Genomic DNA, 26,603 nt, shown 5'->3' on the forward strand with positions numbered 1-26,603 from the left:
TATTTGCAGAGAATTAATATGTGATAAAAATGTCCACGTTCAGTTCCTTCTCAGCTTCTGAAAATGCTTCGAACCCTTCCCTAATAATCAAATCAGAAAACACTAAAGCATCTTTTTTTCCTTCCGGTGGCACTGTCAGCCAGGTGCTTCATCAACAAGCGACATCTCTGTCCCCATCAGTCTCCAGAGTGCTGGGATTACGTGAATGAGCTGAATGAGCCGCAGCCTACACCAGGTTACACCATCTAGGACAAAAATACCTTATTTTCTGGGGCTTGCATCTTCCACATCCTGTCAAACTCACCCCTCAGGGATACTTTTCTGGCAACCTCTCATTCCAGATTGGGGGAGGGGAGGGAAGAGGAGGAGAGGAGAGAGGGGAGGGAAGGGAGGGAGGCAGGAAGGGGAGAGAGAGGGGAAAGAGGAGGGAGACAAGAGAGAGTGGGGCAGAGAAGAGAAAGAAGAAGGGAGAGAGGAAAAAGTGACAGGAGATAGGAGAGAAAGTGATGAAAGAGGGGGAGAGAGAGAAGGGAGAGACTTAGGGGGATACCAGCGCCCTGCTGTCCTCCAGCCTCCCTTCAACCCTTTCTCACTAGGGCTCCTTCATCCTTGTGTCCCCCACCCCCTAAGATCGACCCCCTAGTGTCATCAGGATCCACCCGGGGTCGGGAAGCGCCGCGCCGCGCCGCTCTGAGGGTCCGGAAGCCTTCTCTCCGCAGCTCTCTCACCGCGCCCGCGCCCGCGCCCGCGCCCGCGCCCCACACCGCCGGCGCGTGCCCAGCGCGTGCCCGGAGCCCGACGCCTGCCCGCAGGAGGAGCTATATCTCGCGCGAGGCCCCGCACTTCTCGCGACACTTCGGCGGGTCCTCCCGGGCCTCAGGTCCTAACCCGGCGAGCCGACTCCGTCAGGCACGCTACTCGCCGCCGCCGCGGGAGCGCAGTGGAGCCCGCGGTGCGGGATTGGGGCGCGGCTGCAGGCTCCGCCCTCCCGCCCCGCCCGCTCCGCCCCACCCGGGCCGGGAGGTAGGCTGCGGCGGGGGACATGCCCCGGCTCCCGCTACGAGGGCCGAGAGCGCGAGCGACAGCGCTGCCAGGCGAGTCCAGGTCCGCGGGGGGGCGCCTGGGCCGGAGCGGGCCGGGGGCGGGGCCCGGTGGCCCCCTGGACCCCACGGCATCCGTGGGCGGCTGGGCTGCGCTTCGCCGGGGCGCGAGGCCTGGAGTTGCTGGTGGCTGGAGTCCGGCGGGAGCTGAGGGCAGGCCGAGCGAGGACTCTCGGGAGGATAACGGGGAGGCCCGGCGAGCTCAGCCTTGCGGTCCCACCGTGCCCGGTGCAGGGATGCTGCCGCGGCGCATCCATCTCCCTCCCAGAGCTTCGGGTTCTGCTTCCATGTCTGCAGCGCTAGTCCTCAGGGCACTTGGGTATTGGATCGGTGGAGGGGGTTATTGAGGTCACCTGCTACTTTTCACCTGAAACTTGGGCGCCCAGTCTCCGTGGCACAACTGTGGCTGCAGGCAGAGTTCCTGTTTGGGCGTTAAATGCACCACAGTCCCTGTGGAGACACACTTGCAGGATCAGCCAAAATGGTTAAGTGGCTACTTCTGTTTTCCGTATTTTAAGATTCTAAATATTTATGTAAATGTGTAATGGTAATGTGTCAGAGAACCTGGAGTCTTAATTCACCTACCTGTTAGGATTATATGCCACACTTGGAAGCAGTAAATTTTCAGCCTTTGGTGCTACGTTTAGTTGAAAATTGTGGTGAAATTTCTTGTTGCAATTAGTTTTTACTGTATGTATCTTGATATTTCTGGGTTTGAAGAGTTTATTGTCTGGTCACCCATTTTGGTTTAGGAGAATTGGGAACTTCCGTGCAGAATGGCGGAGCTGAACATAACTGTTTCCCTCCCCCAAATAATTTTATATTTTTGTCTTAGTTTATGTAACTTTTCAAAAAATGGTCATTTTGTGTGTGGGGGCGCGTGAACATTTACAGTGTTAATAGAGGCAAAATAATACTGATAGTTTGATTTTGTGTTCTAGAGCGAAATGTCATCAGTGGAATCGAGCCAGGAGCACCTGTCAGATCCCTCCCCATCACCAAACTCCTCTAGTTCCTTTGAGCTGATAGACATGGATGTTAGCAGTTTGTACGAACCTGTTTCTTCACATTGGTTTTATTGTAAGGTAATAGATTCTAAGGAGATATGGATTCCTTTCAACTCAGACGATTCACAGCAGCTAGAGGAGGCCCATGGCTCTGGTAAGAAGAAAATGGTGACTTGTAACAAAGATTCTCATCTTTCTAACACTAAAAAGTAATGCCCCTTACTGCAATTGATATTAAAGTTAAATTTTAGAAGCTTTCCATTTTCATCCTTTTAAAACTGTACTAAATTTCTGTATAATTATCCAACATTTCCTCTAATCTAGCTTGTGTTTTAGTTTTTACTTAGAAAGTATGTGTATAGAGTAAGGAGTCACATTGCAGAAGGAACTAACATGTCATTTGGGTTTTTTTTGGCATTTTAAAAAATTTTTACTATATTGAGTTATATATATTTTTTCCTACACCCCTTTTCCCTTCCTTCTACCCCTCTCCCCTTCTACCCTCCCCCCCCCCACACACACACTCCCAGTTTATTCAAGAGGTCTTGTCTTTTTCCTCTTCCTAGGCAGATCCATGTGTGTCTCTCTTAAGGTCCTCTTTGTCACCTAGGTTCTCTGGGGTTGTGGCTGGTAGGCTGGTTATCTTTTGCTTTATGTCTAACATCCACTGATGAGTGAGATGAGTGAGTACATATATTTGTCTGGGTTACCTCACTCAGAATGATTTTTTCTATTCTGTCTGTCCATTTGTCTGCAAATTTAAAGGTTTTTTTTTTTTTTTTTTAACCACTGAGTAGTACTCCATTGTGTAAATGTACCACATTTTCCTTATCCATTCTTCGGTTGAGGGGCATCTAGGTTGATTCTACGTTCAGGCTGTTATGAATAATGCTGCTATGAACATAGTTGAGCAAATGTCCTTGTGTGAGTGTGCATCCTTTGGGTATATGCCCAAAAGTGGCATTGCAGGGTCTTGAGGAAGATTGGTTCCCAATTTTCTGAGAAACCACTATACTGATTTCCAGAGTGGCTGTACAAGTTTGCACTTCCACCAGCAGTGAAAAAGTCTTCCCTTACTCCACATCCTTTCCGGCATAAGCTGTCATCAGAGTTTTTGATTTTGGCCATTCTGTCATTTGTGTTTTCTTTTTCTCTCATGAAACAAGAATAGTGCTATTTATGGTATATCTTCATGATTGTCATTAATTTACTTTTTAATCCCTCAAGCTAAAACTTGAAAAATCTTTATGTGTATGTATGTATCTGTGTCAGTGTGTGTGTGTGTGTGTGTGTGTGTGTGTGTGTGTAAGAGGCATTAATTAGAAAAACTGTTGAGGTAGTAATTTTTTTCTTTAAAATATGATTGGTGTTGACATATGAAAGTAGTTCATGAGAAAGACAGGTGCTATATTCCATTCACCTTAATATGCAGCCACATAGGGCCAGGCGTTGGTGGCGCACGCCTTTAATCCCAGCACTCGGGAGGCAGAGGCAGACAGATCTCTGTGAGTTCGAGGCCAAGCCTGGTCTCCAGAGCGAGTGCCAGGATAGGCTCCAAAGCTACACAGAGAAACCCAGTCTCGAAAAACCAAACAAAACAAAACAAAACAAAACAAAACAAAAGAAACTGCTTACGTTTCACATGATGATTTGGAGTGTAACTTTACAGTTGTTATATTTTGGGAGCGTTATTGTAACATACTGTACTTCATTTCTCTTTTGCAATTCTTATAGGAAAAGATTGTAATGAGAGAGTTGTTCCCACGGATGGGGGCAGATATGATGTTCATTTAGGGGAAAGGATGCGGTATGCTGTGTATTGGGATGAGCCCCCGTCAGAAGTGAGACGATGCACATGGTTTTACAAGGGAGACAAAGACAATAAATATGTTCCCTACTCAGAGAGCTTCAGCCAAGTTTTGGAGGTATTCCTCTGCTTCTGTGCTACTTACTATTTTCTTCATTTTTTTTCTTTTTTTGTTTTGTTTGTTTTTAATTCTTCTAACATATTTTTGTGTAACTTCCTGGAAAAGTTTGCCTGCTTTTATGTCACAACACTTTTCGTAATTTCTCTTTGCAAGTTTGTGTCAGGGTAAAGTTTTAATTTTTAGATTTTAAATTTTATAGAAATTGTATTATGCCTTTTAAGTGAAATGTAAATGTTTTCCTAATGATAATTATTGTTAACATTTAAAATATGACCAAAAAAAATCTTTTGACTATTTATTTGAGACAGAATTTGTCTTTGTAGTCCTAGGAATTCTAGAGCTTGCTATGTAGGTCAAGATGGCCTCAAACTCAGAGATACCCATCTTCCTCTGCCTCCTGAGTGCTGGAATTAAAGGCATGCACCATGACACCTAGCCATTTTTAAGTTTTTTTTTTTTTATTTTAATGAGTGTTTTGCCTGTGTGTGAGTGTACCATATGTGTGCAGTGCCCAAGGAGGCCAAAAGGAGTTGAGTCCTCTGGAACTGGAGTTATAGATGGTTGTGAACTGGCATGTGGGTGCTGGGAATTGAACCCAGGTCCTCTACAAGAGCAGCAAGGGCTCTTAACTGGTAAGCCTTGTCTTTAGTCCCAATTTGTATTCTTGCTCTGAGAAATAATATTGGTTTTCTTGAAATGAAATAGAATGTATTGACATGTATGTGTGTCAATATGAATAGTGATAGAATTCAAAGGAGTATATATTTATTTTAGTTTTTAATCTGTTACTTGTTTTTTGCTTGAGACGGGTATTTGTTTTGTTTCTTGAGATAGAGTCTCACATACCCCAGTCTAGCCTCAGACTTGACAGATAGCTAAAGATGGCTTCAAATTCCAATATTCCTGCCTATACCCCCTTGAATTCTGGGACTGCATCACTACACTTGGTTTTATGCTTTGCTGGGGATAGGATATGGGACTTTCTTCATGCCAGGCAAGTACTCTATCAATTAAATTGCATATTTGTTGAGACAGGGTCTTGCTGTGTATCTCTGGCTGGCCTGGAACTCACTGTGTGACCCAGGCAGGCCTCAAATTCATAGTAATTCTCATGTTTTAGCCTTCCAAGTGCTGGGATTATAGGTATAGAAGACCACACTTGGCTCTTGGTCATTGTAAAGGAATGTTAATGAGCTAGGAATATAGTTCACTGGTAGAGTGCTTGTCTCATATATGCAAGGCCTTGGATTAATCCCCCAGCACTACACTACAAAAAATTTTAAAATGAATTTTTGTTAAGTTGGAGAATGATTTTCTTAGTGGAATTCATCAATAAGTTCGGTTTAACAAAAATCTCTTAGAAAGTCTAATATAAAATATATTTTACTTTAAGGAAACATACATGCTTGCTGTAACTTTGGATGAATGGAAAAAGAAACTAGAATCTCCAAACAGAGAAATTATTGTATTACACAACCCAAAGGTAAAGTGAAATAAAGCATGTTACTGAGATTAAGACCAAAGGTTAATGTATTACTAAACAAAACCATTGATCTTTTGTTCTATGGATGCTGCGTAAGATGACCTTTGGCATAGCTTATAATTAGATTCACTATTACAAAAGTTATTAATGGTTATAGTCATTATTCCTTCATTCAGCTTTTACGTAAGAGTTTTCTTCTATTTGTGTATGGTGTATGTATGATGTAGTGTGTGTGTGTGTGATTTGTGTACGAGTAAGTTATTAATGGTTATAGTCATTATTCCCTCATTCAGCTTTTACGTAAGAGTTTTCTTCTATTTGTGTATGGTGTATGTATGATGTAGTGTGTGTGTGTGATTTGTGTACATTTTGTGAATGTGGGTATGCATATACAACAATGTGCTTGTTGCAATCAGAGGACAGATTTTAATGTCCTGTTCTACCTGGAGACAGAGCTCTTCATTCATTGTTAGCTGGCCTCTTGTCTCTACCCAGAATCCTTTGTTCTGCCTTCCATCTCAGCATAAAGAGCACTGGGATTAAGATTCATGTGCTATTGTGTTCAGCATTACATGGGTTCTGGGGATTTTAACTCAGGTCCTACACTAGATAGCATTGAGTGCTTTACCCAATAAGCCATTTCCCCAACCCTAAATAATTTTCTTAGGGAAAATTATGCCACTGTAGGTTAAGAAAACCTATACATTATGTAAGCATAATGTATGTGTAGGTTTTTTTGTTTTTGTTTTTTTTTTTTAAGACAATGTCTCACTATGGAGCCTTGGTTGGCCTTGAACTCACTATGTAGGTCATACTAGCTATGTAGACCAAGCTGACTCAAACTCACAGAAATTTTTGCCTCTGCCTCCCTAGTGCTGGAATTAAAAGCATGTACCACCACTCCTGGCCCATGTACAGGATATTATTGAAATATCTGTTAATGTATTTTTGGAGTTCTCATTTTAGAATAGAGGAGTTGTATCGCAAAGCTCCAGTTGAGGTTTGGTTATATGAAAGGTGTGTTTCTGTCCTTCAAAATGTATTAAACCACAAGTTAATGCAGACTCTATTGCTCTGGTCTTTTCTGTTTAAGCTCATGGTGCATTACCAGCCAGTTGCAGGGTCTGATGAATGGGGTTCAACCTCCACAGAGCAAGGGCGACCAAGATCAGTAAAAAGAGGAGTTGAGAACATCCCTGTTGATATTCACTGTGGTAATGTGAATCATTTATTTTCTCTTATGTTCTGATATGTTGGTTTATTCTTTAAATTGTGGTCTTTTATTCTCTCAAGTTATATTATTTTGAGGCTTAAAAATGGTCTGTAATTATATAGGTTTATTTCAAATTAAGAGTAATATCACTTCATCTACATTGTTTGGGTTTTTGTTGTTTGTTTTTGACAAAGGGTCTCATGTAGGTTAGGGCTGGTCTCAAACTCATTTGATAGCTAAGGATAACTTTAAAGTTTTGATACTCCTGCATCATCCCTCTTGCACTGAGAGTATAGGTGTGCCTCGACTATGACTAGTTTATGTGATGCTGGGGATCAAACCTAGGGCTTCCCTGGACATGGTAGTGCACATCTTTAATCATAGCTCCAGCAAAGGCTAGGGGACCTCTGTGAGGTTGAGACCTGCCTGGTCTGCATAGTAAGCTCCAGGACAGCCTATGCTACCTAGTGAGGCTTTGTCTCAAAACAAACAAACAAACTAGGATTTTGTGTGTGCTAGGTAAGCATTCTGCCAACTGAAGTACATCCAGTACATCCAGGTAGGGTGTGTGTGTGTGTGTGTGTGTGTGTGTGTGTGTGTGTGTGTGTATGTGTGTGTGTGTGTATGTATGTGTATGTATGTATGCGTGTGTGTGTGTATGTGTGTTTGTATGTGTGTATGTATGTGTGTGTGTGTGTGTATACTCAGTGCAGGCATGTGAATGTGCAGGTGCTTGTGTGTGTGTGTGTGTGTATGTATGTGTGTGTGTGTGTATATGTGTGTGTGTATGTATGTATGTGTGTGTGTGTATGTATGTGTGTGTGTGTGTACACTCAGTGCAGGCATGTGAATGTGCAGGTACCTGTGTGTGTGTGTGTGTGTGTGTGTGTGTGTGTGTATGTGTGTGTACACTCAGTACAGGCATGTGAATGTGCAGGTGTGTGTGTGTGTGTGTGTGTGTGTACACTCAGTGCATGCATGTGAATGTGCAGGTATGTTCGCGCGTGCGTGTGTGTGTGTGTGTGTGTGTGTGTGTGTGTGTGTGTGTGTGTACACTCAGTGCAGGCATGTGAATGTATGGGTGCTTGTGTCCAGAAGCATGAATGGGGAGACCAGTACCTGTGGTTTGTTTGTTTGGCTTTTAGTTTTTGGTTTTTCGAGACAGGGTTTCTCTGTGGCTTTGGAGGCTGTAGACCAAACTTGCTCTGTAGACCAGGCTGGTCTCGAACCCACAAAGATCGCCTGCCTCTGCCTCCTGAGTGCTGGGATCAAAGGCGTGCGCCACCATTGCCCAGCTAATACCTGTATTCTCTATCAGTCGTCATCTTATTCCCTGTCACAAAAAAATTAGAAAATTAATGTACTTTTACTAAGTAAATATGTGAGTATTTTATGGCTTTTACATTACCTCTTATTTTAAATTTTGTTATATTTATAACCTATTTCTAATTTTTCTTTATAATTTTACTTCTAGGAGAACCTTTACAAATAGATCACTTAGTTTTTGTAGTTCATGGGATTGGACCAGCTTGCGATCTCCGTTTTCGAAGCATTGTTCAATGTGGTAGGTTGCAGAGCATGTAAGATAGATCACTTAAGAATTATCTCCTGTAAGCCAGGATCAAGCGTTGTCTTTGGTCTGTTGTCTTAGCTACATAAGAAGATTTGTAGAGCTAAAGATGGTGACAAGGGAGTGAAGCTTCCCAACTGAGAGACCTAAGTGCTAGGAATTTCCAGAGACTTAATATTCTTAACTAGTAATCCATTGAATGAGCACACTTGTAATCCCTGTGGATTGTGATTTAACCAGCCTACTATTTGTAACCAAATTCAGAGAGAACAGTAAAGTTGGGAGTTTAAGTAAATAATAGAAACTTATTGCTGCAGTTCATACCATGACAACCTCAAGTTTAAGTTAAATATAACTTAATTTTGAAAAGGTAGTATCTTCAAAGCTTGATGGTATTCAAAGTATGCCCCACTTGGCAGTTCCCTTCTTCTTGGCAGTGGTTCTGAATGAACTAGAATTATGATCTACGCGGTTAGGGTTGATGTGATAAGAGTGTGGAACAGCAGTGTATATATATATTTTTAATCTAAAGTATTAGGGGCTCAGCAGTTAAGAGTACTACTCATTGACTGTTCTTCCTCAGGATCAAGCCTTGATTCTGGCACCCATAAGGTGGCTTACAAACTCTAACTGCCAGTTCCAGTGGATCTGATGTCCACTTCTGGCCTCTGCAGGCAATGCATGCAGGTGGTCCAGACATACAATTAGGCAAAGCACACATATAAGTAAAATAAAAATAATAGTTTTGTTTTTGTTTTGAGACAGAGTTACATTATATAGCTCTGGCTGTCCTGGAACTCACTCTGTAGACCAGGCTGGCTTCAAACTCACAGAGAGCCACCTGCCTATGCCTCCCAAGTTTTGGGATGAAAGGTATGCACCACTATGCCTCACTAAAAATAATCTTTTAAAAAAATATAAAGTACTGGCTAATAGAGGCTTTTAAAAACCAGGAAATTTAACTTTTGAGTAGCTGTCTTACCAATACACTAGCCTATTTCCATTCCAGGAGTGTCTGTCTGTGTTTTGTTTTTTTGTGTTTTTAAAAACAGTCTCTCCAGCTGGGAGTGGTGGTGTACTCCTTTAATCCCAGCATTCAAGAGGCAGAGGCAGGCAGATATCTGAGTTTGAGGCTAGTCTGGTCTACAGAGAAAGTTGTCAAATAATCCAGGTTACACAGAGAAACCTGTCTCAAAAAGAACAAAAGAAAAACAATCTTTTATTTATGTAGCCCTGGCTGGCCAGGAATTCACTGGCGTCTACTTGAAGAGTTCTGCCTGTCTTCACCTCCTGAGTGCTGACATTGCAGGTGTGAGCTACCACTCCCTGCTGCCTCTTTCTTATGTATGTCTGGGTGAGGGTGCCAGGTTCCCTGGAACTGGAGTTATAGACAGTTGCAAGCGGCCATGTGGATGCTGGGAATTGAACCTGGGTCCTCTGGAGGGGCGGACAGTGCTCTTAGCCACTGAGACTTCCCTCCAGCCCCTCAGCTATTTATTTTAAAAGTAATTTTTAAACTTTTAAAAATTTCATTTTCTTACTTGTGCTTGTGTGTGGGTACATATACATACATACATACATACATACATACATACACACACACACACACACACACACACACACACACACACACACACACACACACACGCCTTGGCACATTTGTGGAGGTCAGGGGGCAACTTGGAGAAGTAAGTTGTCTCTTTCTACCATGTTGTGGGTACAGTCTTCAGGCCTGGTGGCAAGCACCATTACTTACTGAGCCAGTTTGCTAGACTGACTAGCTGATGCTATTTCTATCAAATGCACATGCAAAATCAAACAAACAGGAAAACAGTAGCACTTAGAGTTAGGGTAAGAATATGACTACCAGACTCTTGACATGGAGTCATGAGATTTTAAAAAAAAGAAATTGATGTAAGCTTTTTTTTTGGTGAAATGTTTTGTGTGGTAAACCCAAGCCTTATATTAAATGAACATCTCCTAATTAAATGTCTTAGTTTTTCCTAAACTACTTACTTTGTGTCCAGTCAGTGTGTGTTCTAAGCGGATGTTGTTAGAAAGGGTGCTACTGCATGTTTTGTTGCATCCCAAGTCTGTGTATTAATTGCTTCACTGTTGATGCAGAAGTTAATTTTCTTTTCTAGTTAATGATTTCCGAAGTGTTTCCTTGAACCTGCTACAGACACATTTTAAGAAAGCCCAAGAAAACCAGCAGATTGGAAGAGTAGAATTTCTTCCTGTTAATTGGCACAGTCCTTTGCATTCTACTGGGGTGGATGTGTGAGTAGTCCCTTATGCCATTAAATTGTAATATTTTCTGATCATCATTATGCTTAAGGACATTTCTGCTATAGCTGATTATATATTAAAATAAAATTTTTAGCCAGGTGGTGGTGGCACACACCTTTAATCCCAGCACTCAGGAGACAGAGGCAGGTGGAGGTAGATGGATCTCTTGAGTTCAAGGCCAACCTAGTGTACATAGTGAATTCCAGGACAGTCATGACTACATAAAGGGACCCTGTCTCAAAACACCAAAGCATATAAACAAACAAGCTTCCCATGAAACCAGGTCGTTTTGATACTTGAGTTTAGTATTCTTCTCTTTCTTTCTTGTCCTCTCCAACAGAATCCCCACCAACCTCCTCATAATCCTATAAGACAGCCATATCCTCAATGGCCTCACAAGTCGGTTTTTCTCTCATGTATGCTTTCTGTTTTGCAGTTTTGAGAATCAACCCATAGGGTTTACCCATGCCAGACAGGCATTCTATTACAAAGCCACATTCCCAGCGCACCAGCATCGAGGGTTACTGATTTGTGGATGATGCAGGATTATCTCCTTCTCCCAACACAGCCTTTCTCTGGGACAGGGTTTAACTGTGTAGCCTGTGCTGACTCTGAAGTCTTGATCCTCATTCCTTAACATTCCAGTATTGGTATTACAGATGTACTGTTCTGTTGTGTACAGCTTCAATGTGGAGTTTTTATAATTTTTAATTATTTTAGTAATTAAATTTAGTGTGTTAGCCTGCATGTCTTCACTCACTTACCACTGTATAAAGGCATGCTTGACATACATCAGATCAAATTTGTGATAAAAAGTACTAAATGTTTCTTACATTGACATGTCATCTTTGCACAAGGGGCATGTGAATCTTTTCTGTATTATTCTAATTTTAGTATATGTGCTGCAGAAGCAACCACTATATATTTATAATTTCTTGGAGATGTATCATTGAATGATAGTCCTTTGTCTTTAGATATCTCTGGCTAAAAGTAAAGAATTGTTCCTGATGTGGTAACACGTGCCTTTAATTGTAGCCCTCAGGAGGCTGAAGCAAGTGCAAGAGCAGCACAGTGTACATAGTGAATTTCATGGCATCCAGGACCCTATAGAGAGACCTTGTTTTTTGTTTGTTTGTTGTTTTATTTTTTATTTAAATTAGAAACAAGCTTCTTTTACATGTCAATTTCAGTTCCTTCTCACTGTCCTCCTCCCCTGCCCCCCACTGATCCCCTGTCCCAACCCCTTTCTGCTCCCCAGAGAGGGGGAGGCCTTCCATGGGGGATCTTTCTGTCATATCATTTGGAGCAGGGCCTAGACCCTCCTCGTGTGTCTAGGCTGAGAGAGTATCCTTCCGTGTGGAGAGGGTTCCCAAAGTTCATTTGTGTATTAGGGGTGAATATTGATCCACTACCAGTGACCCCATAGATTGTCCAGACCTCCAAACTGACCTTCTCTTTCAGGTGGTCTAGAACAGTCCTTTGCTGGTTTCCCAGCTATCAGTCTTGGGTCCATGAGCAACCCCTTGTTCAGGTCAGCTGTTTCTGTGGGTCTCTCCAGCCTGATCTGGACCTCTTTGCTCATCACTCCTCCCTCTCTGCAACTGGATTCCAGAGTTCAGCTCAGCATTTAGCTGTGGGTGTCTGCTTCTGCTTCTATCAGCTACTGGATAAAGGCTCTAGAATGGTATATAAATTAGTCATCAATCTCATTATCTGAGAAGGGCATTTAAGGTAGCCTCTCAACTATTGCTTAGATTGTTAGTTGGGGTCAACCTTGTAGATTTCTGAACCTTTCCCTAGTGCCAGATTTATCTTTAAACCAAAAATGGCTCCCTGTATTATGGTATCTCTTCTTGCTCTCCTCTATTCTTCCCCTGACTATTTTTCCTGCTCCCTCATTCCCTCCTCTTCCCTCCTCTTCTCCCCTTCTCTTTCTTCTAACTCCCTCTCCCCTCCCACCATGCTCCTAATTAGCTTAGGAGATCTTGTGCCTTCCCCGTCTCCAGGGGACCATGTGTGAGAGACCTTGTTTTTATAGAAGAAAAATACTGTGTGTATGCACAAGCATATACATGCTCCCATGCAGCCACATTCACTGTGAATAGGTACATGTGGTAGTCAGAGGGGATTAATAAATGGCAAAATTAGATGCTATCAAATAATTATTTTAAAACAATTCTTTATTATTTGCTATCAGTGAATGTTTGATATATACTTATATACCTACATCCCTGGCTCTGAATACTTATTTTATATACCTACACACCTGGGGTCTCTGAATGTATATTTACTTCATACACCTATATACTTGGGGTTACTTAAACATGTTTTGGATAAAAAGGGATCACAAGTTCAAGAAACCCTGACATATGTTATTTTTAAATATGTACAATTTATTCAATAAATCAGTACCATTCAAAATGTACTGCCATGCATACTACAAAATTCTCAAATTTTTAATTACCAGTAAATGTTCCTTAAGCCTAATTTGGTAGCAAATGCCTATAATCCGAGCATGTAGGGATGAAGGTAGGAGGATCAAGAGTTCAAAGTCATTTTTAGCACATAGCAAGTTTAAGGTCAGTTTAGTCTACATGAGATCCTGTCTCAAAAACCCTTGAATTCTTGATCCTCCTTCCTAAACTTCCACAGTGTTGGGATTGCAGGAATGCCACACCTAGTTTACACAGTGCTTGGTGCATGCTACTAAGGCAAGTGTCCTGAGCTATGTCCTCGTTCATCACAGATTTAAAAAAATCTTTTATCTATTCTTTGACTATTTTATATTTGTATTCAATATATCTTGATGATACTTACTCATAACACTTGCCTTCCACTGCCCTGTAATCTCCCCACAGGTCCTTTCCCATCTTCCTCTCTTTTCTGTGTGTCTGACTCACTTAATCCAGTTACTGCTGACTGATGGAATGACTGATCTTGTTGGCTTATTTCCCATGTAACCATAACTGCAATGAGTTCACGAGTGCAGCAGCCATATTATGTGCAGAAGACATTTTTTCTGCCCTGTCTTGTTGTTTCCTAAGCTCTGGAGGTCTTGCTGTAGATGTCCCATGTAGGGTTGAACACCCAGCAGTCACCTGTTCTCAGCATTAGGCCAGCTATAAGTCTCTGAATTGACTGCTATCCACCTGTGTGCTTCACTAAACAAATTTGTTCAAGCCCCTGCTTCTCTCCATCTTGATAGGTATCTCTTGTAACATTGCAGGTTTGACCCTAAGCTTTAAGAATAAGCTAAATAATAGCTTAGAAGCAGCAATGGTCTGGATTTAGGCTTTCTGCTCAAAATAATCTTTTTTTTTTTTTCTCTCCCTCAGAGATCTGCAGCGGATAACCCTGCCCAGCATTAATCGCCTCAGACACTTCACTAATGATACAATTCTGGATGTCTTCTTTTACAATAGTCCCACCTACTGTCAGACTATTGTGGACACAGTAGCTTCTGAAATGAACCGAATATATACACTTTTTCTGCAGAGGAACCCTGAATTCAAAGGGGGTGTATCCATTGCTGGTCATAGTTTAGGTAACAAATGAATTCCCTGTAGACAGAGAGCACTAGCACATTGTGATATATAGTGTCTTAATCAGTAACAGATTCAGAGAACTGCAAGAAATCTGTGAAGAAGAATTTGGAAGGGGTTGGAAGGGTGGTGGTAAATTGGAAAGATTCTCTGTTGATTTTCTTACATTTGTAATTGGCTTATAACTTTTCTGTATAAAAGACAGCCAATGTCTTAGAAATTGTCCCTTCTTCTATTTTACTTATAGGTTCGCTTATATTGTTTGATATCCTAACAAATCAGAAAGATTCTTTTGGGGATATTGACAGTGAAAAGGTAATTTAGAAGTTTAGATAGGTTCTCTTGTAGTATTCCATACTAAGGATTTTTAACCTTTGTGATTAGCTGAGTCTAGTCTGATGCCATGATGTTAAATGTACATTTATTTTAACAGCTTGGTAATTATCTCTTGTCATTCTTGGGTGATAGAAACAAGACAGTATTTTGCTTCTATAAGCCACTGTCATATTGTAAAATAAGTATGGTGTCTTCCTTTTCTTTGTAAATATGCACTACTAGTGCATGGATAGAGTTGTATTCATTGAGTTAATTGTAGATTGTGTGCGAGGATGTGAAGAATGACTTGGATGCTTTATAGAAGTCATGTTTTGAAGCCAAGGAGAAACATGATGATGAAACATATCTCTTCATCAGCCAAAGTCCCATGAACGTTTTATCATGGTAGTGTGATTTGTGTATTCGATAGACACTGTCCTGTGAACCCTTGGTTTATGAGTTCTTCTAGGACTGGGCTCTGCCTTAGACTATTTTATCTTTTAGATATTTATCTTTTATATGTATAGCCGGGTTATTTGATATTTTTATCTATATGTGAGTATCTTGCCTGCATGTCTGTATGTGTATCAGAAGGTGCAAGGTCCCCTGGAACTGATGGTTGTGAGCCACCATGAGGGTGCTAGGAACTGAACTCGGGTCCTCTGGAAGACAAGTGTTCTTAACCACTGAGCCATCTCTCCAGCCCCTATATAGCTGTTTTGCCGTATATGTGTATCTACATCATGTATGTGCCTATTGCCCCTGAAGGTCAAAAGAGGGCATTAGATCCATGGAACTGAAGTTACAGATGGTTGTAAGCAACCATGTGTGTGCTAGGAACCAAACCCAGGTTCTCTATAAGAGAGCAAGTATTAACTGCTGAACCATCTCTCCATCTTCCCCATCCCTATTTTAAAATTTTTTGTGTATGAATGTTTGACCTACGAGTATGTCTATGCACCACACTTGTGCATGGTGCCCTCAAAGGCCGGAAGAGGGCATCAGATCCCCGGAACTGGAGCTACAGATGGTTGTGAGCTGCCAAGTGGCTGCTAGGCATTGAACCTAGGTCCTCTGGAAGGGCAGCCAGTGCTCCTAACCATTGAGCCTTCTCTCTAGCCCTGATTGTTGTATTTCTTTTTTTATTTATTTAATTTTGGTTTTGTGAGCTAGGGTTTCTTTGTTTAACCCCTTCTGTCTTGGAACTAGTTTTGTAGACCAGGCTGGCCTTGAACTCACGGAGATCCACTTGCCCCTGCCTCCTGAGAGTTAGGATTAAAGGTATGTGCCATCACCACCTGGCCTGTTTTATTTCTTAAATTATGTTTCCTTAATAAGAGCTCAATAAAGGTTTGCTAATAGTGATGGAGATTATTTGATAGTAATTTAAAAATACATTTTTGCTTGGCATGTTGGTGCATGCCTTTAATCCCAACACCCAACACCCAACACCTAAGCAGAGGATCTCTGTGAGTTTGTGGCCAGCCTGGTCTACATAGTGAGTTCCAGGACAGCCATGGCTACATGAAAAACTCTTGTTCAAAAATAAATAAAAGGTCATCCTTACTTACACAGTAAGAGACCAGCCTGGACTTAATGAGACCTTGCCTCAAAAACAAAGCAAAGTATTTAATGTTAAGATTCATTATTGTGAATATCTTATATAATAATTTCAAATTATTAAATAGTATTAATAAAGGAAACTAAATGAATTTTGTAAATAATAAGCTTTATGATACAATTTTTAGGGTTCATTAAGAACTGTTGAGGATCAAGGAGATGTACCAACATTAGAAGAAGATCTGAAGAAACTTCAGCTCTCTGAGTTCTTTACTGTCTTTGAGAAAGAGAAAGTTGATAAAGAAGCTCTGGTAAGAAAAGCTTTTAAATTTTATATCAAGCCATTTTCAGTATTTTTATCTCCATCATTTTTACCAAGAACATGCCTTTTGGAAGCTTTTTACTTACAAATATTTCACCACTAATGATGATCTGCTTCTTATCATATAAAGAGGTCAAGGTTCAGATGAGCCATATTGATAGCCTAGGCTTAGAGAAAGCGAGAGGCAAGAGCTAACCCTGGCATGAACAGTAACTGTCCCAAGTCTTATTTTGGGTTACAGGTAAAGATCTGTATCATTGGTATTTTCTTTTCCTCATTTGTCTTGAGCTTTTTCTGGTTTGTAATACACTTGTTCACTTAGCTGATACTTAATAACTGCATGCTATGAGCAGGCATGGACAGCCGGGTGCTTGTCAGATGGACCTCATCACTGACATCAGTGTTGGCTGTCTAAGGAAGGTACATTAGTTACACATTATTTAATTACAGTTAAGAACTGATAAGGAAAAGTACACAGTGGTGTAAGAATGCAAAGGAGAAGGAAGTCCTTCCCCACTGAAACGAGTAGCATTTACATTGAGAATTGATGTTAATTTGTTGTTAAATTTCTTTGTTGGCCAAATGTTCTCACAGCTTTTGTCCATCAGGAGGAGTACAATCCTGAGAAACTGACATCTAAATGACCATCATTTTAGTTTTTTACATACTATTCTATTACAATCATATTGGCAGGGTAGTTTTTACTAATACTTCTATTCTTCTTAGTTTATTTTATGAATAAGACAGCTTTCTTTCTCAATGTTACTTGTGTGTTATGCCTTTAGGGAGCCAGATCAGTGTAGAACCAAGAAGAGTGACTCCTTTAAGGGTCTACAACATTTAATTGATTTTATTTTGCCTGGAAATTAAAAAAAAACAAAAAACTGTTTTGTGTTCTATTCCTAGGCTTTATGTACAGAAAAAGACCTTCAGGAAATGGGAATTCCCTTAGGACCAAGAAAGAAGATACTAAACCATTTCAGGACCAGAAAAAATTCAATGGTTTGTCTCTAATATGGCTAAGTAGGGTGAGACAGTTCTTTGACAGTGATAGTAAGTCCTTATACTTTGTGAGATATATATTCTGCTAACCAAACAGATGGTTTTGTTTGTTTTCCATACTGGGGATTAAATCTAGGACCTTACACTTGCTGGGCAAGTACTTTAAAACTAAGCAATATCTCTATTACTCTTTTACTTTTTATTTTGAGACAGAATCTTAATAAATTGCCCTGGCTGGTTTGAACTCACTCTGTAGGCCAGGGAGACTTCAATTTGAACTTGAGATCCTCCTGCCTTAGGCCTCCCAAGTAACTGGGACTATAGACCTGCACCACCAAGCCCAGATCTGGTTTCATTTTGCTTTATGTATTGTTGAAACAAGGTTTCCCCGTGTTACTCAATCTGTCCTCAAACTCCGGGGCTTTAATTGGATTAAAGGTATGTGCCACCTTATCAGCTAAGACCCAGTTCTTGATCCAGTATTTATATTGTATTCAGCACCCAGAGAGACACTTGATTACAGAGGCACATAGTTTATGGAGTTTAGCAACAATGCTCCACTGTTGTCTGGCATGCCTGCCTGAGATTTCAGTGCTGCTAAGATGGGTGTGTATAGCCTCCATCGTTTGTTTATTTGTATTTTTTTGGAACATGATCTTACTGTGTAGTTCTAACTGGCCTACACCTCAGTATGCAGAGTAGGTTGGCCTTAAACTCAGAAAGATAGGCCTGTCTCTAATGTCTCCCAAGTGCTGGGGTTAAAGGTGTCCTCCACCAAGCCCAGAACTTAGTTTTGAAGATTTATTTTAATTTTTTGTTTTGTTTTATCTGTTTGCCTGCATGTATGTCTGTGTACCACATGCATGCCTGGTGCCCATGGGGATCAGAAGAGGACATTGGATCCTCTGGGACTGCAGTTACAGATAGTTGTAAGTTGTCATGTGGATGCTGGGAACAGAACCTGGGTCCTCTGGAAGAGCAGGCAGTCCGTCTTACCATGGAGCCACCTCTGCAGTTCCACTTGCATCATTTTAAAGCATATTGTTAGACCCCCGGAAACTCAAGTATCCGGGGTCCCAGGCCACGACTGCGGTCACCCCAATCACCAGGCGGATTCGAGAGCTTGCTGCAAACTGCACGAGGCTTTATTGTAATTTAACGAGCTAACCCCATGTTAGCTCGGGTCTTTCACCCACCCGCCATGGCGGATGGCTAGAAAAGACGGCTCCTAGGGCCTCCCAAGAGATCTTATAGGACAGCGTAAGGGGAGTGTCTAGGGATAGGCACAGGCTTGGAGGGCTTGCCATGTGTTGATTGGTCAGCTGGTTGTTATGGTCCATAGGCCCTCCCAGGGTGGTTGCTATGTTCTCTACGTCAATGCTGTGCGCTTGTCCGCTTGTCCCGTAAAGCACACCCAGAGTCATAAAGCATAGCGCCACCAGCTAACTTCTGATTGGTTCCTTGTCACGAGGCAGGCATCTGACTTTCTAGTGACTAACTTCTGATGGGTTCCTTGTCACAAGACAGGCATCTGACCTCTAAGTGACCAAGGCAAGTTTATGGCAAGCATGTGTTCGGCTGTTATGGCTGCCAAAAGGGGAGCAGATCCCTTCAATATGAAGGAAAAAGCTGAATCAAGATACCTTGATTCAGATAAATACCAACCAAACGCAAGCCAGAGCATGCCCAGGGGCAGCAAGGTGGGGAGGCCAGAGAGAAGGGGCAGCTGAAGGGGAAGAAGCGCGTTCCATGTGCTCATGGTAGCTTAAGATCTCATGCTTTGTCATTCTGTCCTCACCTTGACCACGCCTTAGGAGGTGTGGTTACAGTGTCTCCCTACACACTTATGGGATGTCAGTTCATGTGAGACAACTGTAAGTCGTGAAGGACTCTACTTAAAATTATTGGTTCCATTTTCAAGCTTTTCTTTTGACATTAACAGCTAGTTCCAGTGGATACTATCACCACATAGCTATTTTTTAAAAATTCTTTTTAGGGTGTTAATAGACCAGACACATCTGCTTCAGAGGTAAACAGCTCCAAGGAAAATGGTGACTATCTGGATGTTGGCATTGGGCAGGTAAAAATAACTCTTTGGTTTTTGTTTTAACTACTACTAGTCATACAGTAGGAACAGGTAAGACATTATTTTTTCCTCCTTTCAGGTGTCTGTAAAATACCCCCGGCTCAACTACAAACCAGAAATATTCTTTGCCTTTGGATCTCCCATTGGAATGTTTCTTACTGTCCGAGGATTAAGAAGAATTGATCCTAATTACAAATTTCCCACATGCAAAGGTTTCTTCAATATTTACCATCCTGTAAGCATTGAATAGTTGCTATATGGTTTTACCTAAATACTAGGATTTCTTAGCAAACAGCGTGTAATTTTGTATTGATTTGCTTTTTCTGTATTACTCTTTAGTAACCAGACACTTGGTAGTACTAATTGGTAAGAAGCAATTAGGAGCTGGTAGTGGCGCATGCCATTAATCCCAGCACTCGGGAGGCAGAGGCAATTAGATCTCTGTGAGTTTAGGCCAGGCTGGTCTTCAAAGAGAGTTCCAGGATAGTCTCCAAACCTACAAAGAAACCCTGTCTCGAAAAACAAAAACAAAAAACACAAACCCAAAACAAAGCAAAAAACAAGGAAGTAATTAGAAGAACTTCATATTTGTGTGTATGAGGTCAGAGGATAGCCTTGGGTACCATTTGTCAGGTGCTGTCCACTTTTTTTTTTTTAAATGAGGTAGGGTCTCCTACTGGCCTGGACTGGATCTTGCCAAGCAGGCTAGACTGGCCAGCCAGAGAACCCCAGGGATGTGCCTGTCTCAGCTTCCTCAGTGCTGGGATTTACAAGTATTTGTCCTTATGCCAGTTTTTTGTTCTGTTTGTTAAAACATACAGGTTCTAGGAATCAGACTCAGGCCCCTGTGCTGCAGGTCAAGCATTGTGTTGACTGAGCCATCTTTCAGCTCATACTGTACCTTTTTACAAAATAAATGTAATTATTTTTGCCCAAGATATGTAGTTCCTCAGACTGTCTTCTTTATTAGGGATAAAAACTTAGCTGTTATTTTTTTTATGTAGTTTGATCCTGTGGCGTATAGAATTGAACCAATGGTGGCTCCGGAAGTAGAATTTGAGCCAATGCTGATCCCTCATCATAAAGGCAGGAAGCGGATGCACTTAGGTGAGTGTGTATAGAACTCAATTCTGGATATTCTGATGAGTATAAACTAAATGGAATTGATTCTTTTCTTTGCTGAGCCTTAAACTCCACATCATGTAGCATCCTTTACTTGCTGTTTCAGAACTGAGAGAGGGCTTTACCAGGATGAGTATGGACTTGAAGAACAACTTGCTGGGTTCACTGCGGATGGCCTGGAAGTCTTTCACCAGAGCTCCATACCCTGCCTTACAAGCTTCAGAGACAACAGAAGAAACTGAGGCAGAACCTGAATCGGGTTCAGAGAAGTCCAGTGGTCAGTGACACTGTATACGGATTACCTGAGGAGGGGTGCCATCCTGTGGAGTTCTTCCCAGGGCGGCCTTTTCTTTTTTTCCGCCCTTTAATTATGTAGGATCTAGTCTATGAGTCATAGTTGTTCTTGAATTATGCTAACTTTTCCTCTCATTTTAATAGCTAAAAGTTATGGGGAAAATGTCAAGAGAAACTGTTAACTATCCTTGAAAACATTTCCCACTTTGGATTTGGGAATATTAAATGTCCACCCTGTGCTGGGCATGTGACGAATCTTTAATCCCAGCACCCGGGAGGCAGAAGCAGTTGATCTTTTGAGTTTAATGCTAGTCTGGTCTATGGAATGAGTTCTAGGACAGCCAAGGTCACAAGCCTATTCTGTGAAGTACCTACTTCAAAAAGAATATGTGTATGCTTGTGTGTATAGTTGCCAGTGGAGGCCAGAAGACAGTACTGAATCCTCTGGAAGATCAGTGAGTGCACTTAATGGCCCAGCCAACCCTCCAGCCCTGTTATTTATTTTTTAAGTCATTTTTTTTCTCTTATGTGTGCATGCTTGAGTGTGTAAAATGTGCACCAAATGTATGCCTGATGCCTTCAGGGGCTAGTGTTATTGGATTCCCTGTTATTGGTGTTATGGGGGGGTTGTAACCTACCTGATACAGGTGCTGGGAATTAGACCTGAGTCGTTTGCAGGAGCAGCAAGTACTCTTAATTGCTGAGCCGTTACTTCAGCCCCAGTGGCTAGCTTTATAAGATGTGTGTCTTTGTATCAGTTTTATTTCTATTGCCAAGAGTCTATACCTGTTTGCATCTAGTTTATAAAATTCAAGACACATGACTTACAGGTGATGAGATATATTGATCAAAAGAAGAAATTGAACAAAATTAGTATGACTTGAGTTTTAAAGAAATTGAGAGGAAGAACACAGGATAGAACTCTCTGAGCAGAATACCTCATAAGGTAAACATGGGATTAGAAGGAAGACAGAGTGTCTTCCTCCATCTTTCTTCTCCTGAATTTATTTAGACAGGGTCTCTCACTGAACCTAGAGCTCTCTAATTGGCTAGGAATCCCTAGGAATCCTCCTGTCTCTGCCTCCCTACTGTTGGGATTACAGGTGTGTGCTGCTGTGGCCAGCTTTTTATATGGGTGTCTGGTGTTGGTGATTGGGACTCAGTTCCTCATGCTTGCAGGGCAAGTGCTTAGCCAACTCCACTGAGTTATTGTCCCCAGTCCTGTGCTTAGGTTCTTACAATGGCTCTTCTTACCAGAAGTTAACACAGAAGAGACGCCTGTGGAGGTTAAAGAAGAGCTTCCAATCAATGTGGGAATGTTGAATGGTGGCCAGCGCATTGATTATGTGTTACAGGAGAAGCCCATTGAGAGTTTCAATGAATACTTATTTGCTTTACAAAGCCATCTATGCTACTGGTAAGAGTTATGTGTTTTTTTTTTTGTTGTTGTTGTTGTTTTGTATCCTCATCTAGTCTTCTCTTTCAGCTCCGACAGAGTTAGTGCCTGGTCTCAGAAGTACTGGCACCCAGCTTCACCCCAGCTAGCTCTGGTCTTTAAGATGTATCTTTTAGACTGGTGTAATTGCTCATGCCTGTAACCCCAGCATCTGTGACACTAAGTCTGCAGGATTTGAGTGTAGGAAGCCTGAGCTTCCCACTGAAATCCTGTTCCCCACCAAAGAGAGAGAAAAAAAAAAAAAAAAAAAAAAAAAAACAACTAAAAGCATTTACAGTAGCTAAGGCACATGTATATTATTAAGTATAATTAATTGCCTGGTGGAGTATAGATCAGAGTATTGGTGATAATTTGTATAACAGTTTCATCACCCACAAGACAGAAATAAAGCTAGAGAAATAAGATGGGGCATAGAGACGTGTTTTGAAAAGATGCTCACCTGTAATCCCAGTACTCGAGAGGCTCGGGCAGGAGGAGTGCTGTGAGCTTGGTTTTGTTTTTGATGTTCTGAGGAGTTTCCCTACGGAACTCTGATAAAGAGATCACTATCTGGCACACTCACTGTCATCCCTATATGAGAAATAGAATCAAACTAAAACTCAACAAATTCAGTCATTATAAGGAGCTAAAATAATGCTCTTAAATGTCTTCCCTTTAAATTTAACTATTGGGCAGTAGTGGTGCATGTGTTTAGTCCCAAAGCATTCAGGATACAGAGGCAGATGGATCTGTGTGAGTTGGAGGCCAGACCTTGTCTACAGAGCAAGATCCAGGACAGCCAGGGCTACGGGTACACACACACACACACACACACACACACACACACACACACACACACACACACACACACACACACACACACACACACGAGACACCATTTAATTATGTCCTTTCTATTTTCAGGTCATCAGTCTCGGTGGCATGCACATTTACAGCTGAGCCATCTCACTGGCCCTGCTTGTTTGCTTATTAGAAAATTAAGCTTCACTTAAAAACTGTCTTTAGAGCTGGAAATGTTGGTACATGTCTGTATCCCAGAACTTGAGAGATGGAGGAGGGAAGGTCAGGAGCTCATTTTTAATTTGTGCTGCTATATTTTTAATTTGAGGGCACCCTGTCTTGAAGCCCAAAAAGCTAGACCAAAAAGAATGGCCCCTTCTAATTAAAAACTCTGAGTGGGTTGAAATTCAAAGGAAAATAGTTTTTTTGTTTGTTTTTCGAGACAGGGTTTTTCTGTAGCTTTGGAGCCTGTCCTGGAACTCTGTAGACCAGGCTGAGCTGGCCTCAAACTCAGAGATCCTGCTGGGATTAAAGATGTGTACCACCTTGCCCAGCTTATATTCTCATTTTTACATGTAAATCTGGATTCATTTCAAATTTTAGTCTTACATAGAAAGGATTTAGGGTTTCTTTTGCTGTAGTAAAACTTATAACCAGAAGCAACTTGAAGAGGTTAAGGTTTATTTCAGTTTACAACTCTTAGGTCACACTTCCTCTGCAGGAAGTCAGGTTAGGACCTCAGGGCAGGAGTCTGAAGACAGAACTGAAGCAGAAGCCATGGAGGAAAGGTGTCAGACGTAATGCTTTGCTAGATCCCCTTGCTAACTGTGCATCTCAAATAGCAGGGTGGTGGTGGCGCATGCCTTTCATCCCAGCACTTGGGAGGCAGAGGCAGGCAGATCTCTGTAAGTTAGAGTCCAGCCTGGTCTACAGAGTGAGTTCCAGGACAGCCAGGACTATTTCACAGAGAAACCCTGTCTTGAAAAACCAACCAAATAAATAAATCCAAGGTTTCTGTATAGATATATGAAAAGTATATGGCACCAGACTGTCCCATCTCTTCTCAATTTTTTTCTCCTACACAGGGAATCTGAAGATACAGTATTGCTGGTTCTCAAAGAGATCTACCAAACCCAGGGTATCTTCCTTGATCAGCCTTTACAGTAAAAATGGCCCGTCTGTGGCTGCTTAATGTAAGTTTTCAATGCAGGGTAGTGTTTACATGTGAGCATGTTACAAGGAATAGTGAAGCTTCAAGCTTTTATACAGATGTGTATGTGTCCACATGATCTAGGGTAATATACTCACTTTGAGGACTGGTTAAAACCCATAGGCAGTATCCAGTCACCCACTTAGGGATTAGTGAATATTTTTATCTTGTGCTTGGGATCCTGAGAGTTAGCATACTCACAGCCTTCCAAATGGAAACCTGGAAAGTCTGTTATACAGTGGCATTCTCTGTGGTGTTGGTTACCCTCAGCTTGAACTGCCTGACATCTTCTCCCACTCTTCCCTGTAGATGGACACTGAGGGACCCTTTCCTGAAAACCCACAGGCTTATTGCTGCAGCTCTCTTCCCAGCTATGTCTCGTCCTGCATGTTGCCTGCCTCTGATTCCACAGGATCTTAGAAGATAATCCTTTTTGGAAATTAGTGGAAAGCAAAAGACTAATTGCTTCATAAAAACACTCACTAGTTTTTGTAGCTAAGGAGTTTACATCTTAATGCTTTAACAGCAGCACTTATTACATGGGAAGGAATACAGTCTGTTTGGGGGGGGGCTTAGAAAAATTATAGAGAGGTTTATTCCTTGTCTTTAGAAGATGGACCAGTTTGGAAGTATATTAAGATTTAGAAGTCCAGTCATTTGTGTTTTTTGCACTAAGCATAAATGGATATGGACATAGCTGCTATTTTTTTAAGCCAGCATTTCTTTCTTTTGTGTATTATAGGAAGATATGACTGTAGCTTACTAAAAATATAGCTTGCTCTGAACACTGTCAGCTAGGCTTATTATAGGAATCACTGGTACTGTGTGTTGTTTTTACAACTGCTTCAGCTTCTGTAAATGTGAAGATAGTATGAGTTGTATACCTGCCCTTTATACCATATTCCAAACTGGGGGGTGAGATTTGAGTAAGTTATTTGATAATACTTACTTGAAGGTGAAGTTGTAAGAGTTGGTCAATTATATGGCCATTCACAACTGTTCATGTTGTAAATGAGGTCTTTTAGTAGCACAAACTTAAGTCTCTTGCTAATTTCCGTTGAGTAAAGGAAGTATCTTGATGTAAACATTGCCTTCCAGGGTATCCAAGGTCAAAATGTTTACTTGAGAATGCAGGTTAGCCAGGGAAAGATATATTCTGAAAGAAAACCCTATTTGCAGGGTCTGAGGAGCAACTGTGTGCACTTGTAGTTGAATTTGGCAAAATCAAGGTAGAGTTATCTCGAGGAACATGAGTGGTTGTACAGATTTCTCCCAGGGATCTGCTCAGTGCTCTGGTTTAGGCTCCCCTCCCCCCTTCTTCAGCATGTGCTGTCATCTTCATTCTCCATGACAGTCCTTTATGCTCCTCAGACCAACTCCTCAGGTTCCCACAAGTCTCTTATAGAATGGCAGGGGAGGTAAGCTATGTTTTGATTTTTGTCTTTTTTTTTTTTTTCTTTCTGTAAACCTATCATGGTATCCAGAAAGTTCTATATTTAGTACTCACTGAAGCCATCCCTTAGGCAGTGGTCTGTACCCCTTTCGTACAGAAAAGAGGTTACAGAGGCAAGTGCGGGACACACTCAAGCCTGGTTTTCCTTTCTCTGCTTATGGGATAATGCCGGAAAAGCAATCTACTGAGAAGTTCCAGGTATATGGAATACTTTAAAAAAAAAAAAAATGTCTCTTGAGTAGGAATTATTGAGAATTAAGTAGATTTATTAAATACTAAAGGGTTTTTGTCAAGTTGCTGTCTTCAAATTTGTTTACTCTTGTTAGCAGAATTGTTAACGACTTAAGAGTAAACCAAAGTACAATCAAGAATGAGTTCTTGTAACCAAAGATGGGTGGGTTGGCCCTGGAGAGCAGATAAACCACCGTGCTATGACATGCTTCTTCCTGGCAGTTCAGGCATACAGTAACTAAAGAGCCTGACCCTCACCTTCTGCCTGTGGTGTTATACAAGTGAATAAGGTAGCAAGGAGCCTGTGTGTAGCTATATAGTAGTTGCCCTGCATCATTTGTATCATGTACAATCTCTTGATTGAGGCTGGTTTTAAACTCTAGCATAACAGCAATTTTGTCCAGATTCCTGGCTGCAGAGTTAATGAGACTGTTTCAAGGGAAGATGAATAGCACCGATTACCTTTCTGATATTTTGCACTTTTGAAATGTTTGTTTTATATGTGATTATATTTAAGACTTTAGTAAATGCTGAAATAAAACTATTGACCAGTTACTTAGTTTCACGTGGCCTTATTTATCAAGAAAAACCAATTAGTAGCCATTTTCTCTTTTCCTATGCTAAACTCAAATTTTAGGCA

At 41.4% G+C, this 26,603-nt stretch overlaps 1 protein-coding gene and 1 non-coding gene across 9 annotated transcripts; one reads left to right on the forward strand and one right to left on the reverse strand.

Annotated features, from left to right (window-relative positions):
* The first annotated feature begins 881 nt into the window (after positions 1 to 881).
* On the forward strand, positions 882 to 26,518 carry Ddhd2 (DDHD domain containing 2). 8 transcript variants are annotated; one of them, XM_035453373.1, is made up of 18 exons: positions 882 to 1,023; positions 2,042 to 2,261; positions 3,842 to 4,032; positions 5,429 to 5,518; positions 6,612 to 6,732; positions 8,206 to 8,295; positions 10,446 to 10,581; positions 13,926 to 14,134; positions 14,380 to 14,447; positions 16,196 to 16,318; positions 17,236 to 17,331; positions 19,328 to 19,411; positions 19,497 to 19,652; positions 20,422 to 20,524; positions 20,646 to 20,816; positions 22,091 to 22,250; positions 24,155 to 24,262; positions 24,589 to 26,518. In XM_035453373.1, exons 2-17 carry the CDS (start codon positions 2,048 to 2,050, stop codon positions 24,234 to 24,236), a joined length of 2,094 nt encoding a protein of 697 aa, XP_035309264.1. In that variant the 5' UTR covers positions 882 to 1,023; positions 2,042 to 2,047; the 3' UTR covers positions 24,237 to 24,262; positions 24,589 to 26,518. The 8 variants fall into 8 exon arrangements, 7 of the variants coding, with proteins under 7 accessions (XP_035309264.1, XP_027251161.1, XP_027251160.1 ...); XM_027395360.2 differs by having other exon boundaries at positions 884 to 1,104; XM_027395359.2 differs by having other exon boundaries at positions 884 to 1,094.
* Positions 11,402 to 11,504, reverse strand: LOC113833472. The gene has a single exon (XR_003481163.1). It is a non-coding gene; the product is annotated as a U6 spliceosomal RNA (small nuclear RNA).
* Positions 26,519 to 26,603: the final 85 nt, after the last annotated feature.

The sequence above is a fragment of the Cricetulus griseus genome, assembly GCF_003668045.3.
Source record: "Cricetulus griseus strain 17A/GY chromosome 1 unlocalized genomic scaffold, alternate assembly CriGri-PICRH-1.0 chr1_1, whole genome shotgun sequence".
Classification (NCBI taxonomy): domain Eukaryota; kingdom Metazoa; phylum Chordata; class Mammalia; order Rodentia; family Cricetidae; genus Cricetulus; species Cricetulus griseus.

Bases quoted from the DNA above. Each gene is read 5' to 3' on its own strand.
- Ddhd2 (XM_027395357.2), top strand. From the start codon at position 1,537: ATGCACCACAGTCCCTGTGGAGACACACTTGCAGGATCAGCCAAAATG. The intron at 6,733-8,205 runs GTAATGTGAATC...TTTTACTTCTAG, and splicing joins CCCTGTTGATATTCACTGTG to GAGAACCTTTACAAATAGAT. The intron at 20,525-20,645 runs GTGAGTGTGTAT...TTGCTGTTTCAG, and splicing joins CAGGAAGCGGATGCACTTAG to AACTGAGAGAGGGCTTTACC.